Below are 14,480 nucleotides of genomic sequence, written 5' to 3'. Positions count from 1 at the left end.
CAGCCCACTGCAAACACTCTTTGTGCTGCCAACTAAACTGAATTGTAAGTGGCGCGCTGCTTAAAATGTAAGCAAAATTGATATATAAACCAAAAAAAGATATTGTAAAATGGCCAACAATATAAAAGCTGTCATTTATTTGTATGTTATCGACACTAAAATAACTGGAATATATTTGAAGTTCAAGAACATCTCGAACAATCGAAATGGCGCGTAGCAATTCGTTTACCGACGAGCCATTTACAGTTTCATTCTCCTCAGAAGGGTATGAGGAGTCATCGCGGACAATTTGTATAATGCCTCCGCGTCCAGGCACAGCGCCCAAGACTTTCCAGGAGCTGCATATACCGCGCGAACAATTGACGCCCGTCCATTATCCCATACAGGAGGCGCAGCGTTGGCTAACGTTGATGGGCAAAAATGGCAAGGTCTATCGCTTTCCGTTGCCCACTATTCTGCCCAAGGTCATACAGACCCGTTTCGTGCCTAAGGGCGAGCTGCCCAAGGACGTGGCTGTGGATCGCCGCCGAAGACAGTACAGCAGAATCAATTTGATCGAGGAGCTGAAAAAAGCCGGACTTACCGATGATATGCTGCAGCCCACCGAAGAGCAGTACGACCTGATGTCCGAATTTGCCTTCCCGCACAAATTTCCGCTGAGCTATTTCGATGACAGCAACTACGACATCAGCTCCCCAGATGCCTGGTTTGAGCTCGGCATTGTTGGCGGTGTCCGTTATCCTCTTCCGGCACGTGCCTATCTTCCCTATAATCGGAGTCTGCGGAGCTGCCGCTGGGCCGTGGCAGCGGTCACAGCGTACAACGAGAAAACGGATCTCTGGACGCTGACCTCATTGGACGACGAGTGCACCTACGAGGTTCCCAAGTTACAATTCATGTTCCTGGCCGAGGATCCGCATAAGTACATACAGCGTCTCAAGTCGGCTGTGCATGAGCGTCACAAGGGCGAACAACTGATGCTCATGGAGCTAATTGTCGACTGTGTGCTCCATGATGACATCGAGTCGACGACCTTCCAGAGCTTCAAGCCCATTGAGGCGCTGCTGCAGCAGTCCAAGGTCTCGGAGCAGTGCAAGAGGCGTCTAAGGTCCGAGGTTAACATCGTGTTTGAGCGTCTGATGGCACTCTATGAGCTGGAGCAGTTTATCATACACATGCCCAAGGAGTTTCCGCAGTTCCGCAACATATCCTTAAAGGAGTTCATGCCAGCCGCCGCACCCGTTGACTTTGCCGAACAGGAGCGCCGCGAGCTGCAGGCTCTCGCTATTAATATAAAGGAGAAACGATATGGCTGGCTGCGAGCTAGCCTTTTTTATTGCGCCGGTGGCATTGAGGCCATGATGGGCGTGGCCGTCGAATGCCAGCACATCGAAACGCTGACCATATTCGTATGCAATTTCAATAAGCCAACAGCATTGGTGGACTTCCTGCAGTCGCAGGAGGCGCACAGCGACTCCGTCTCCACCTTTCTGAAGGTCTATTGGCCAGAGCAGCTGACCACGGTGATTGCCCTGGTGTTGCGAGCCTTGGGCAAGGGCTGGCTGGACATCTCGCTGAACAATTGGACCGTTTACCAGATGTGCAAGATCTCCCGTTTCATATGGCAGGTCAAGTTTCGTATGCAAGAGTCCATGGAGGTGCTGCTGCTCTCGTCGCTGATGAACTTCTCTAACCTGGTCTGTGATCCCTGTCTGCAATTTCTGCAACTCAAGCATAATTATAAGTGGACCAGCGATTTTATAGAGACTGAGTTTCCATTTCCAAAGCCCGTCTTTGCCCTGACCATAGGCATTAATGAGGAACGGAAGGTCTTCTACTCAACGAATCCGGATGAGTTTCAACCAGCGCTGATGGATATTTACAAACGGGGCTTGGAGAAGACCTCGGGCGTGCGCACCATTGAAGCGGAAGTGATGAGCAATTTAAAGTTCGCACATAATCTATATATATTGACCGTCGAACTGATCGAGGACAGGTTCCTTGTGCAGAACGAATTAATGCGCCGTTGCTATGCTCAGGCGGTGCTTCCGCTGAAGGCCTATGCGCGGCATTACGAGAGATTCATCGACTTTTATCTGCTGAATGTAGTCGAATTCATGAAGGAATATGCGGCGGCCCATAAGCCCTCATCGCAGGTCAAGTGGGATATACTGGAGCACAAGCGGCAAAAGGAGGAGATTCGTCAAATATTGCCCGCCTACATAACAATCGGACCTTTCTACATTAATGTGGACATCATAAAGCAGTTCATGATCAAGAAATACATAGACATAGTGCGCCGCATCTTTGAGTACTACGTGGATCGCATGTACGAGACGAACGAGCAGGTAGTGGAGCGCTGTCAGGAGGTATTCAATAAAATTGCCGTGCGTCCTATCAGCATTGAGCATTTGTTCGAGATTCGTGATTTTTCACTGACAGTGCCCGATGTGGTCGACCAGCTGCGTGCCGATATCCAGGTGATGTGGCTGGAGTACGATCTGCTGGATAGTTTCTTTTACAATCTGAGCGATCATCAGTTTGCCATGAAATGGAATGCATATGCCTGGCCACATCAGATCATGATGCGGTTATCCACACTGAAGGAGGAGCAGAAGCTGGACATCGAAGAGTTTCTGCGCCAGCATTACAGCGAATGCCAGGTCTTTGAAGAGCGTCTCGAATCGCTCAACGATGAGGTTCAGGCTTTCTCGCTGGTCTTCAATCCTAATCGTGCCCAGGAAACTTCTGTCGATATAAAACTAACTTGGCAGCTGATAAGGGAACTGGAGAAGGTCGGACGAACGCTGCAGTATCGTCAGGAACTGTTCGAATTGGAGCCACTTTCCACGGAATTTCTGACCAGCATCATCAAGAGCTTTGACCCATATAAACAGCTATGGTATGCCTGCGCCAACTTTCAGAAACTGGAGGATGCCACCCTGGGTAACCCAATTTCGCTGCTCGATCTTGATGAAGTTTGGGCCAATCTAATGAATCTGCGCAATGAGCTAGTCGAATCGCTGGATAACTTCAGTGAGAAGGCCGAGATTATGGATGTGGCCCATGTATTTATTGACAAAATCGATGAATTCGTTCCCGTCTTCAATAGCGTCAAGGATTTGCGTAACGAGAACTGGATGTATTTGCATTGGATGGATCTCAGTCGTGTTATTGGCAACGATATAAAGTATACCGCATCGATGAACTATCAATATCTCATACGAAAGGGCATCTTGGACTTTCTGCCCGACGTGCATGAGATATCTGTAAAGGCCACCAACGAGGCTGAGGAAATTCAACGCGCCATCGAGGAGGAGGAGCGACGCAAACAGGCCGAGTTGGATGCCTTACTGTTGCGAAAACAGTTGCGCAAGTGCCGCAGGGATATTGTTTAGAAGATTTGCCCCTCGAAACTTATGACCTTTCCATACAGATTGCAAAGTTCGATGTGCGATTTTTGTTTATGCTTCAATAAATCGCATTTAAGCGTCGTTATAATCGCATTGAATAACCATTGGAATTTAAATATTGTCTTTTTTGCTTTGTTCTTGTATCCTTGTGTGTTGACGTTTTTCCTCTGAGTTCACATTTATATCTTCTGAACACGTTCCACTATTACCTATTTTGCTTACCGACCATTTCGTATATCTCTCATACTAGTCTCGAGAAAGGTCCTTTCTAATCTTCAATTAAATTTTTTAATTATCTTTTACTCTTTCACTGTCCGCCTCTTAACTTATCTATTTTTTGTACATCGCCTTTCTATACGATTCTCATGCTATCAAGTCTCACTATCTCATGCAAAATTGCAATTGCAGCTTAAATATTATAAGCTTGTTAGTGATATATAAAATTAACGATTCAACTCTTCTGGCATTAAAAAATAAATCGTTTTCTTTTAGTTTCACTGTCATGAACTGGCGGATCGTGTGAAAGGAAACCTTTTTAAAACAAAAAAGTACCTACTTACAGACAATCAGAACCTATGTTGGTAAGTTTATATTAACAACTGCTACTTTACTTGATAAATCTTAGCATATCAATGCGATATACGTGACATCCACATATATTAAAGCTTGGGTAAAGAACATCGCCTAGTCGAGAGCTCTTGTATACACTCATCTCTTCGGAATTGAAACTAAAATCTGAATTTTCATAGACATTCATATTTTTATAAAATGTATCCAAAGTCTGTAATAGAACTCAGAACCCTTTGTGACTAGAAAAGCTGTAAACTTGCATCAGTACTCATTGAGACCAGAAAAGTTGCAAAGATCAGTCCAAAATTGGCGGTAATTCGTAGGCTTGATCCGGTTAGTCTCTTATGCTGCGCCTTGAAGAACATCACGGATACGGCCAAGGGCAGCTCCACTTGCTGCTCACGCGCATCGAATTCCAGGTCATGTCGTTGGCCCAGCACCAGCCTCGCATGTTGCAGCACATTCTGGTGTGGTACGTGTCCTTCAAGCAGCGTCAATTCTGTCGTATAGAACTCGTAGCTGACGCTGAGCAACATATTGCGGCAGCCGAGACTCTGCTGTTGCTCATCGTAAATGCCCTGAATGGGTGGCAGCTGCTGACCATCAGCAGAGTCCAGCTGGATTGGCAGCCATTTATCCGGCTGCGGTCTGCCCAGCTGCGAGACAAAAACCTTGCCCAGATCATCGAGCCGCGTGCAATTGTGGGGCAGCAACTGTCGCCAAATGTGCGACTGCAACTGCTGGCAGTAGTCCGAATGGTTGTCGTGCTCCGGCGCCAGTTGACTCATTTGGCATTGCCTGGCCAGGTCGATGCCAAAGCTGACGGCATGACGCGGCTCCAAGCTGTGCCTGCGGCAAGGTGTCAGCCAGTGCTGATTATGGTCGCTGGCATTGCTCTGGAAGTAGCTGAGCAAGCGCAGAGACTGCACCGTTTCGTTTCTCTGGTCCGTTGGAAGCATCATTCCCAACAGTACTGGTGCACCCAGCACATAACCAAGTGGCCCAGAGCTGGGCTTCTTGCCCTCGTTGTTATTGACAGACTTGTAGACCAGCGCATAGCTCAGCCAAAGCTCTTGATGCTCCTCCTCCACGCCGGCTTCCCTGAGCAGCAGCTTGGCATCCAAAATGTGTGTATAGTTGTGCGTCACTTCCAGCTTTATGCTATCCACCAGCATGTCCACTTGTGTCTCATTCCCAGCCAGACAAAGTACTTGCGATTGCAGCAGCAGCTGTTGGCACACTTGTATGCTAATGCCCGGTACGTCTTCCTGTTCCTCCGGTTCACGTGGCCGCGACAACAACTGGTGGCTGCTGGTCACATTGAGCAGTGTCCAGAGATGGGTTTGCATTTGCGACGCATCGCTTAGAAGGCAGCTGCTCCGCATGGGCTGCAAATACAACAATGTCTGCTTCAGCTGGCAACTGGCGCTCTCATAACCCATGGGCAGCTCCAAGCTGGACAGCTCTTTACTCTCGGGCTGCCATAGCTGCAGCGCTTGTCCATATTTATAGTGCGCCGCAAATTGTGTGGACGGCAATTGCGTATCATACCCGTTCAGCTGTTCCGGCCATTTATTGTACTGTGCTGCATCGAAATTGTTGCTTGGCGTCTGGAGAATAAAAGGAAATACATGATTAAATTATATGTTAATGGGATTTATCTTTGATATGACAAGGATGGATTATTGCAGCTATTAGTGAGATGTGACAATCTACTTTAATTGAATCCCTTTAAAATGCTATGGCATCAGACTATAAACACCCTAGTTAATCACGAATGCATTTGCCAGGATACAATAGGGTAAAGGGAAGACATTCACCTGTATTTTGGCTGGATTTGTGTTGCTGCGAAAGACGCACAACCAGCCATCGCTGAGCTGACATGTGGGCAGTCCATGGTTGTACTGAAAGTCCTCCAGGCGCGTCGGCTGCTCTGGCAAGCAGCTGAATACCTGCAGCGTCTCCTGCGGACAATCGGGATCGCAGCAGCAATTTATTTCGCAAAAATCATTGTACAAATCACAGGCGCAGTAGGCAAAGCGATTAGTCGCGCGGAAAGGCGCAGTTGTGGCATTTAATGGCAGCGTTTCAGTGGTTGTAGCAGGCGTCGAGCCGCTTCGTCTGGGCGCTGCAGTTGTTCGTGGCTTTGGTGTCTTGCGTGGCGGGAAAGTCTGACTGGGAGTGCTCACAGCTTCGGGCACGGGGCTAATGTCAGTGGTGATCATGTCCGCAACAATAGTTGTCGTTGGAATCTCTGTAGTTGTTGATGTTGTTGTAGTCGTTGTTGATGTTGTTGTTGTTGTGCTGGTGTTATAGCTCTGCGAGACGCCGATCTTGATGCACTGCATCGGCGTCGAGAGCAGGCAGATGCATAATGCAGTCAGTTTAAGTAATGGCCCTAAGCATAACATGGTTGTTAATTATTTAAATTCCACGCCGTATTCCTCAAATTTGCGAAATATCAAGCTCAGCTCGACAATTATTTTGCCAGAGCTGCGTGTTAGCAGTTTGTAGCTGTAAAAGATTAGGCGGTTATTAAATATAAATAGTTCGATTTAAAATGACACTAGCTGCACGTAAAAAACGAGATTAATCTTCAGACGAGACTTACGATTAAACGAACGGAGTATACTATAACCAATAAAGCTTTTTACTTAAGTAAAAAAATGTTACTATAAGTTCCTAAATATAGATGACAGATACTCTTCAACACTCATTTCTTGTTAAAATTGCATTTAAGGTGCGAGTTGTAAAAAACTGTGCTTAGTTGTATTTAAGCTGTAAGTTAAATGAACTGCATGTTAGCGCAAAAATCAAAGCACTTAGATGCTTTCAAAATTCTTTACTCCTATACATTGAGTAATTACTACTCAATTAATAATAATTACTCAATGACTCCTATATAAGGATTTAAAAGTTCTTTTTAACTCTTCCTTATTGACAATAGCTTAATTGTGCTTAGTTGAACTATAAACTTTGGTTTAAGCCAACAGCATTTAAGCTTTAAAGCTCAATTGGAAATCTTATGTGCTTTCAACGTTTTTAGGTATTTCTTTATAGCGTGAGGAATATAAATTGTGCCTAGTTGAACTTTAAACTTCAAGTTCATTTAAATTTTGTCATAGTTGTCTCAAGATAAAGCTTGATTTGTCAAAATCTGGTTTACAAAATCTCATGTTCCCTGTCCTTTGCGCCTAATCGAAAGCTTTTGTGATATTTTAAGCAAGTGTCATTTAAACGTACCGCTCCACTCCCGAGTACAGTAAATCGGTTTTATGCAGCGCTGCGCCGCCGCCACCAAAACGTTCCTTGATGCTCTGCCACCAGCTGTTTGGGGCAATCTTCCAGGTGTTTATCTCCAGGCGATGAGCACCGGGTGTTGATGGCATATGCGCAAATCCGTAGCCGACGGGCCAGCACTGCTGGAGCACGTTCACGGCGTAGACCTCGACAAGGAGACGCGGCCAACCCTGAATCGCAGCGGTGCACAAATGTATGTCCAGGGGTTGAGCGAAATCGGAGCTGTTTTGTAGGCGATGGCTGGAAACGTGCGTCTGTCCCTGCAGCTCGCCCTGAACCAAACGCCAAGCGTTGCCTGTGCGCAGTGGGCGTGGCCAATTAGAAAGTGTATACACACATATATTTGACAAAATAGAAATAGTTTTTCGCTTGCTATTTACCGCTCTGCAGACTCCACTTGCAGTACAAATGTGGCTCGTCGAAATCAACAGCTTTCAGTATTTGTCCAATTATGTGCACCTCCGCCATCAATTGTTTTATATATTTTATTTAACAACTATTTACTGCACTCAAATATGTTTATTTAAACAGTATTTACACAGCTAGACTTTCAAAAGCGAGTCGCGTAAGACATTTTTATGTTTTGGCTGCCAGTCGTCGTTGCCAGAGCAACCGATTGTTGCCATGACTGCCCTGGACATACCCTATTTGCAGGGTATACAAACACGACTAGAAAAATAATTTTAAAATATTACAAGTTATATATTTTCTTATTTATTTGGTATTGATATTATTATTTTGAGTGATTTCCGCAATGCGCGGTTCCATCGATAATTGCTCGATTTGCAGCCGATAAATTGTGGTGGCAACACGATATTTATCGGTGCTGCCAACCTGTGCACAACGCATGCGCACGGGCTGCCAAAATGTTTGGTGAATTTGTACTTGAAATCAAAAAACGTTTGTGAGGTGGAATTTTTATTGAAATGCTTAAAATGCGTTATAAACAGCGAAAATTTGAATAAAATTATTAGCTAATTTGGCTTTTAAAGAGCATTTGAAATACTAGGCAGCATCTTTGATTTAGAACAAATCTTGTATATCTATGCAGAGAGAACTTCACAGCTTGCGGCCTAATAATTAAGCAGTTTTATTAACCTAAAATTTGTTTTTTTGCTACGACAACAGCGAGAACTGGACTGTGGCATATATATGAATGTATTTATCTTTGCGTGAACCAAGAATCTTCCTTAATTTGCGGCACATTATATCTGATTTTAACCGGCGCCAATATATGCATAATCATGTGCTTGCACTCAGTGGTGGCTGATGGATTTTTTGGGAATACCAGCGATTGATTGATGCGCTTCAGCAGTATGTGCACATTGGAGCCATCGTAAGGAAGGCGACCAAAGACCATCGCATAGCAGACAACGCCGCAGGCCCAAACATCAGACATGAATGGATCATAGGCAATGCCTGAGTGGGGGAGGGGTTAGGGAGATAATTTTACAAAAGGTTAACAATAAGATTTGGTATTTGATCGGATACCCTTCAATATTTCTGGACTGGCGTATGCGTAGCTCCCACAGAAGGTCTTTGATAGCACCACCTGATTTTCGTTGGTGCGCGTATCCTTGCGCGCAAAACCAAAGTCGATTAACTTCAAATTCCAGTTCTCATCCAGCAAAAGGTTCTCACATTTGATATCACGATGTACGACGCCCTTGCTGTGTATATACTCAACGGCGCTGATCAATTGTTTAAAGAGTGTCCGCGATTGCGGCTCATCCAGAAATTTCTTCTCGCGCACATAGTCGAGCAATGTGCCGTTCTCCGCGAGCTGCATTATCAAATAGACTCTGTGGTTGGGTAGATTGGCGATGACAAGGAGAAGAACAAGATGGTCAGCTATAGGTCAGTCTATTACCTGTGACTCGTCTCAATGCTTTGATAGAACGTTATCAGATTTTCATGATGCAGTCCCTTCACAGCCTCAATTTCGCGGGGTAGAAACTTTTGTGTGTATTCGGATGGCGCCTTGACCTTGGATATTATTTTAACGGCCACCCGCTTGCCATACTCCTCGGAGAAGCCAATCTTGACCTTCGCATAGTTGCCCGTGCCAATTACCTTGCCCAATATGATGCCATGCTCTTCCAGTATGGTTTTTTGGGGCTTGGCCTTTTCGTCCTTGGTCGCAGGTGAAGTGGGCTTGGCCTGATTGGGCTTCTCGCTGTTGAACGTATAGACTTTCTGTTCGGTCCGTCGACCCGAATTTTGATCGGTGACTAGATCTTGCGATGAACTTGCAGCAACTGGGGGCAGAGATGGTGATAGCACACATGCAATTCAATAGAGTCAGATTAGCATTATTATTTTGATTCAGATACTTACTTGGGTCACCCTTTCTCTTTGGGGCTGTCGCCATTTAAAATGGTCCACAAACTTGATCTGTGGCAACCTGCGCCAGGATGTTACCGAACTCGTCGAGTGCTGTTGTCGTGAAAAAACCAAAGTATCATTGAGAATTTTACTTTAGCATATTTGTTATAAAACTTTAAAATTGAAAAACCAGAATATTTTTTTATCTATCCGTTTTTGACAAATATTTGCCAGCATTTCTGTTTTTCAATTACAAAACACACACTCACACATTTAAGTCCCGTGGTGTGATGCTTTAAGCTTACGTATAGAATTTGTATCTTATCTTTTATATAAGAGCAAGGATCATGTGAAAAATTTAAAACACGTCACATCTGCTTTTTCGTGATATAATTATAATACTCTTTATAAAAGTATAGCTAAAAGTTTCTCGGCATAAGAACCTGTTGATTCGATTTCAATAACATACATTTGAAAAAATATTTTAAAAATCAGACTTTTGGTTGAATTTATCTTTCTTTTCAAGGAATTTAATTCAATATATATAAAAGTTAGCGCAAATTAAATTTCATAAAATTTAAGTAATAATAATATACCCTCTCTTCATTATTTCTCCTCGATACTTGTGACTCGTGTGCTTAACGCGCGAAATCTAAAGAAAATTTCTGTGAACGGGTTATAATTGTATTGGAAAATCAACAAGAGCCCCCGGTTTTGGGTAGAGCGAGAGGAATATCATTTTTTTTTAATTGAATTTATATGCCAAAGGCGTTGCGGTTGCCTTGTTTATGCAGTTGCCAGTTGTGTAATAACTCAAGCAAAAATCAAATAAGCCACACAACAACAAAAAACAGCCTGGCGAGCCGACACACAGTGTGTGGCTGTGTGTGGTGTGTGTGTGTGTGTGTGTGTGTGTGTGTGTGTGTGTGTGTGTGTGTGTGTGTGTGTGTGTGTGTGTGTGTGTGTGTGTGTGTGTGTGTGTGTGTGTGTGTGTGTGTGTGTGTGTGTGTAAAATGGCCGTAACTTTTACTGGGCGGTTCAGTTTTATTCCGCGCACAGAGCCCCTAGCCATTGGTTACCTACATTTTTACTTAACTTTGGACGTTGTTTGAGTTTTGGTTTATGAAATTTTCACATTTTTGTTCTCTTCCTTTTTTTTTGCATTACATTGCTTTTATTGTGCGCCGCCAGCCACGCCCTAGCCCCCCGCCCATCAGCTTATGTTAAAGTAGCTTAAGGTCATTCGAGCGGTTTGTAAATTTCAATTGAAATGCTCGCACACTCACACATATTACATATATTTTTAAAGAATTTTTTTTTTATTTGTCGTGTTTTTCCTTTTATTTTGTATTTTTGGCCTTGCTTCTCGTTTTACCATTGCGTGCAAGTGGAATTTTATGTTTCATTTAAAATTGAAATGTAGCTGGCAGCAAAACAAAGTCGCCTGCAATTGGCTGTGGAATTTAATACAGTCTACTTGGCCCTACAGGCTCGCTTTGCTCGCCCCTCGCACCACGCCTGCCCGCTTCAGATGCTGCTGTCCTCGCTTCTGTATTAAATAAAATATTTATAATTTCATAATGAAAAAGAGCAGCATGCCAAAGATAATACGAGAACTGGGGCTATACACTCTCTTTCATAATACCCCTGACCTGTGCAGGCATTTTAACTTTCATCTGAGACTTGTTGCGTGTCGGGGGAGAAGAGAATATATATTGAATATTGAAAACAATGATGACTGTCTAAATAGGGCTAATATTTTTAAACTACTGAATGATATTTTTACTCAAAAGAAAAGCCTTTAAATCCAAACGGGTCAAACCTGCATTTATTAACTATGCACCGAACTTTGAACCGACTCAAAAACAAATTCTGTAAATTTGTTTTAATTTATTGCAATAAAAACAAGTCTTTTCCTTGATACAAAGGCAAATATTACCTAAAAAATATATAAATAAAATATTTTTTATTTTATATATACACTTTTTATTACAATAAAATAAAATAAAAATAAATAATAATTATTACAAAAATAATAAAAATAAAAAAACAAAAAAATATAAATCAGCAGATATATAAAGCAAAAAAAAAAAATAAATAAATCAAAACTGTTAATGAAAAGTGTAGGGAAATAGCAAATATAATAATTAATCCAAAATAGTTACCCTAATATCATTTGATCAATAATTTGCATTTTGTTCAATTCAATAAAAACAATCAATTGTTGTAATATCTATGTCTACTAAGACTGAACTCATTGATCTATGCCCATCCAATAGCTGGGAATCCTTGGCTGGATTAGCAAACCCATTTCTTACATACCTGACATTATTTATTGATAAAGCACTCTGTAGTGTATTCAAAGTGCGATTTGTTGTTTCATGCATTGTGCATTCTTGTTTTGTGGCCAACATGCCCGGACATTGCTACCTGTCGCCTTTTTCGCAGCTTGCATGTTAATGCTCCGCCATTACGTTGATTTCACAATATCCTTGCACATCCTGTCCAGAGAGCAGCACTCCGACTGGCCCCGCAGCTGAGCAGCGCAAATGTCAAAATTGTTTGTGGCAGTTGCCGCCGCAGCTGCGTTGCCAGCGGAAATGCCGCTACCCTGGACAGGAGAGGCAGGATGCAAACCATAACGAGTGGAAGAGGGGGGCTGGCGGGGCCAGGAGCTTCCGCACACACACGGCATCTTCTTTTCTGGCGCACGCAAAACCGGCAAAACAGCAAAAATGACAACTGAAATATGCGACGCTCTGCAAATTTGTGAGTCAGTCCGTCCGACAGTCCCGGAGATCTGGGATGCTGGGCTTTGGTCCCAGGGCTCTGGCATTGTGGTTTACGTCACGCATCATCGTCAGGCGGCAGGAGCTGCTGGTGGAACAACAGGGCGCTGCTGCTTCAAGGCGGCTGCCGATGTTTCTTCTGTTGCTGTTTGCTGTTTGATATTTCTTCAGCTGCCGCACTTGCTGTTAAAGCCGGCCAGGATGATGTCAAGACTCCTCGTGACTTATCATTGGGCAGTTCGTGTACTGGCGCCATCTACCGGCACGAGCTTACACTCGGTGACGTGTTTGCGCATAATGAGCCGCCCGGTAGGCGCCCAGGGGCGCGTCCAGTCCAGTCCTGACTGTTCCGGGCATCGCCTTTGTTGTGGTTCATATATCCTTGCATGCATCTGAAATGCCATTCATTTGCGGCAATCCCTGCCTAGGCACCGGGCTGCATCCTACCCCACCTGCCCTGCTCCGGGATGAGCTTACGTCGTTTTTCACTTATCCGCTTAAGCCGCTCGCTCGTCCCCTGCCTTTCTGGCAGTAGTCCTGTCATTAACATCGCTCGATGCTGTGCATAAAAAGCAACAACAACCTTTTCGCCGGTCAGAAATAATCGCAATGCAAATCTTTGTGCAACGGAAATGAGAATGAAAGAGCTTCAGAGCACGGAATAATCATAAGGCAACACACTTGTAGGGCACAAACATCCCAGCTGGAGAGGGGTGGTTATCTAAAGGATAAGCTGCGAGCTGCTAAAATCGTAACCAAAAGCACCTGGTTCTTTGAGATGCTTATTATCCCATTAAATAACCCAACAGCGTGTTGCATACCAGATTCAAAAGGATATCTGATTGTTTTAAGATTTTTAAAATTACAATGAGTTCATAAAAGCTCTTTTAAGACTCGTCGCAACTGGCAGAGCTAGGACACGCTAGTTCTACTTATATTATATTTATTAAATCGAGGGCCGAGAGGGTCTAATAGAATAGTATTTGCTTGCTAAATAAGCTGTGATCTGAGTAGGAGAGATAATACCTCTTATTCCAGGTAATTTCTGAGTTGCATTTTGTAAAGATGATATTTGATTATGTAGTAGACGACCAGCAATCCCCCAGCTTAAAATAAGCCGAAATTAGTTCAACTTGCAAAATCGAATATTCTGTGCAAGGACATTTCAATTAGAAATCTTAACTAACACTGCAGACCTCACTCAAAGGGGGAGGAATTCATTAGGCCAATATGTTTTGGCCAGCTTGTGATTTGCAACCCGATGACAATTTTCCCAATAGCAAAGGCACTGATTTAAATATGTAAACAATTACATATAACAGCAATGCGAATAAAATATAAATAATAGAAGGACAATTAGACATTTTGCACCAACGCAGAGGGTACAACAAATTGCTTATATATTTTGTTACGCAAAGAAAGCAGCTACACAGAATAAAAATTAGGTAAATAAATAAATACAAAATTATATCTATTTATTTGAAGGTTCAAAAAATAGTTAAAAATAAAAAAATATTTATATTTATATACGAATTTATGTTGGATTAATTTTCATGATTTTTAAACACACTTTTAGCTTGGCTTCCTTATTATTAGCAGCTAAATCTTATTTTTTTAGCTTGCAAAAGCAACTTCTTTCTAAAGCTTTGTTTATAATAGATGATTGTCCTTCTTTTTAAAAACAATTTGGTATTTACTTAAATTTTTAATAACTTTTTGTAATACCTCTGCATGTTTTGAAACCAAATTTTTGGAAATAATCTACTTAAAATAGATTTCTGCTTTGGCTTCTCTAAATTTTAAATGCGCGCTCAATTCTATCTTTTTAAGGGCGTTCACTCTTCGGCATATCCCAAACTGCTGTGCTTCCTTGCGATGTCACATAGAAATATATTTAAAATACTCTACAGTATTATTATATGACTACTAATTAATTTCAGCCTTGGGCTAGACCATATAAAAAGGCTCTTCAAGCCAATTGGCATCAACAGTTGCAACTAGATTTCACTGTCGCTTGCTAGCAAATTTCCAAAGTGATTAAGAAAAGTGAAAATGTTTTTTAAGTATTTGAGGGAGCCAACGC

General features: G+C 42.9%; 4 protein-coding genes across 4 annotated transcripts; 1 reads left to right on the top strand and 3 right to left on the bottom strand.

Annotated features, from left to right (window-relative positions):
- Positions 1-140: 140 nt before the first annotated feature.
- Positions 141-3,514, top strand: sac (sterile affecting ciliogenesis). The gene has a single exon (XM_064698205.1). It carries the CDS (start codon positions 207-209, stop codon positions 3,396-3,398), a length of 3,192 nt encoding a protein of 1,063 aa, XP_064554275.1. The 5' UTR covers positions 141-206; the 3' UTR covers positions 3,399-3,514.
- Positions 3,515-4,149: 635 nt separating this feature from the next.
- Positions 4,150-6,394, bottom strand: tctn (tectonic). Its single transcript, XM_064698076.1, has 2 exons — positions 5,804-6,394; positions 4,150-5,593 (listed from the first exon to the last, which is right to left on the bottom strand). Exons 1-2 carry the CDS (start codon positions 6,392-6,394, stop codon positions 4,223-4,225), a joined length of 1,962 nt encoding a protein of 653 aa, XP_064554146.1. The 3' UTR covers positions 4,150-4,222.
- B9d2 lies at positions 6,360-7,805 on the bottom strand. Its single transcript, XM_064698077.1, has 3 exons — positions 7,664-7,805; positions 7,227-7,578; positions 6,360-6,497 (listed from the first exon to the last, which is right to left on the bottom strand). The coding sequence occupies exons 1-3, from the start codon at positions 7,749-7,751 to the stop codon at positions 6,404-6,406; spliced, it is 534 nt and encodes a 177-aa protein (XP_064554147.1). The 5' UTR covers positions 7,752-7,805; the 3' UTR covers positions 6,360-6,403.
- Positions 7,806-8,349: 544 nt separating this feature from the next.
- On the bottom strand, positions 8,350-9,842 carry LOC135439385 (testis-specific serine/threonine-protein kinase 3). The gene is made up of 4 exons (XM_064698108.1): positions 9,621-9,842; positions 9,154-9,541; positions 8,775-9,085; positions 8,350-8,702 (listed from the first exon to the last, which is right to left on the bottom strand). Exons 1-4 carry the CDS (start codon positions 9,652-9,654, stop codon positions 8,446-8,448), a joined length of 990 nt encoding a protein of 329 aa, XP_064554178.1. The 5' UTR covers positions 9,655-9,842; the 3' UTR covers positions 8,350-8,445.
- Positions 9,843-14,480: the final 4,638 nt, after the last annotated feature.

This window comes from Drosophila montana, unplaced genomic scaffold (genome assembly GCF_035044405.1).
Source record: "Drosophila montana isolate Dmon_TW-CO22-7 unplaced genomic scaffold, ASM3504440v1 contig_402_1, whole genome shotgun sequence".
Classification (NCBI taxonomy): Eukaryota; Metazoa; Arthropoda; class Insecta; order Diptera; family Drosophilidae; genus Drosophila; species Drosophila montana.
This window is presented reverse-complemented; position numbering and strand designations above follow the sequence as displayed.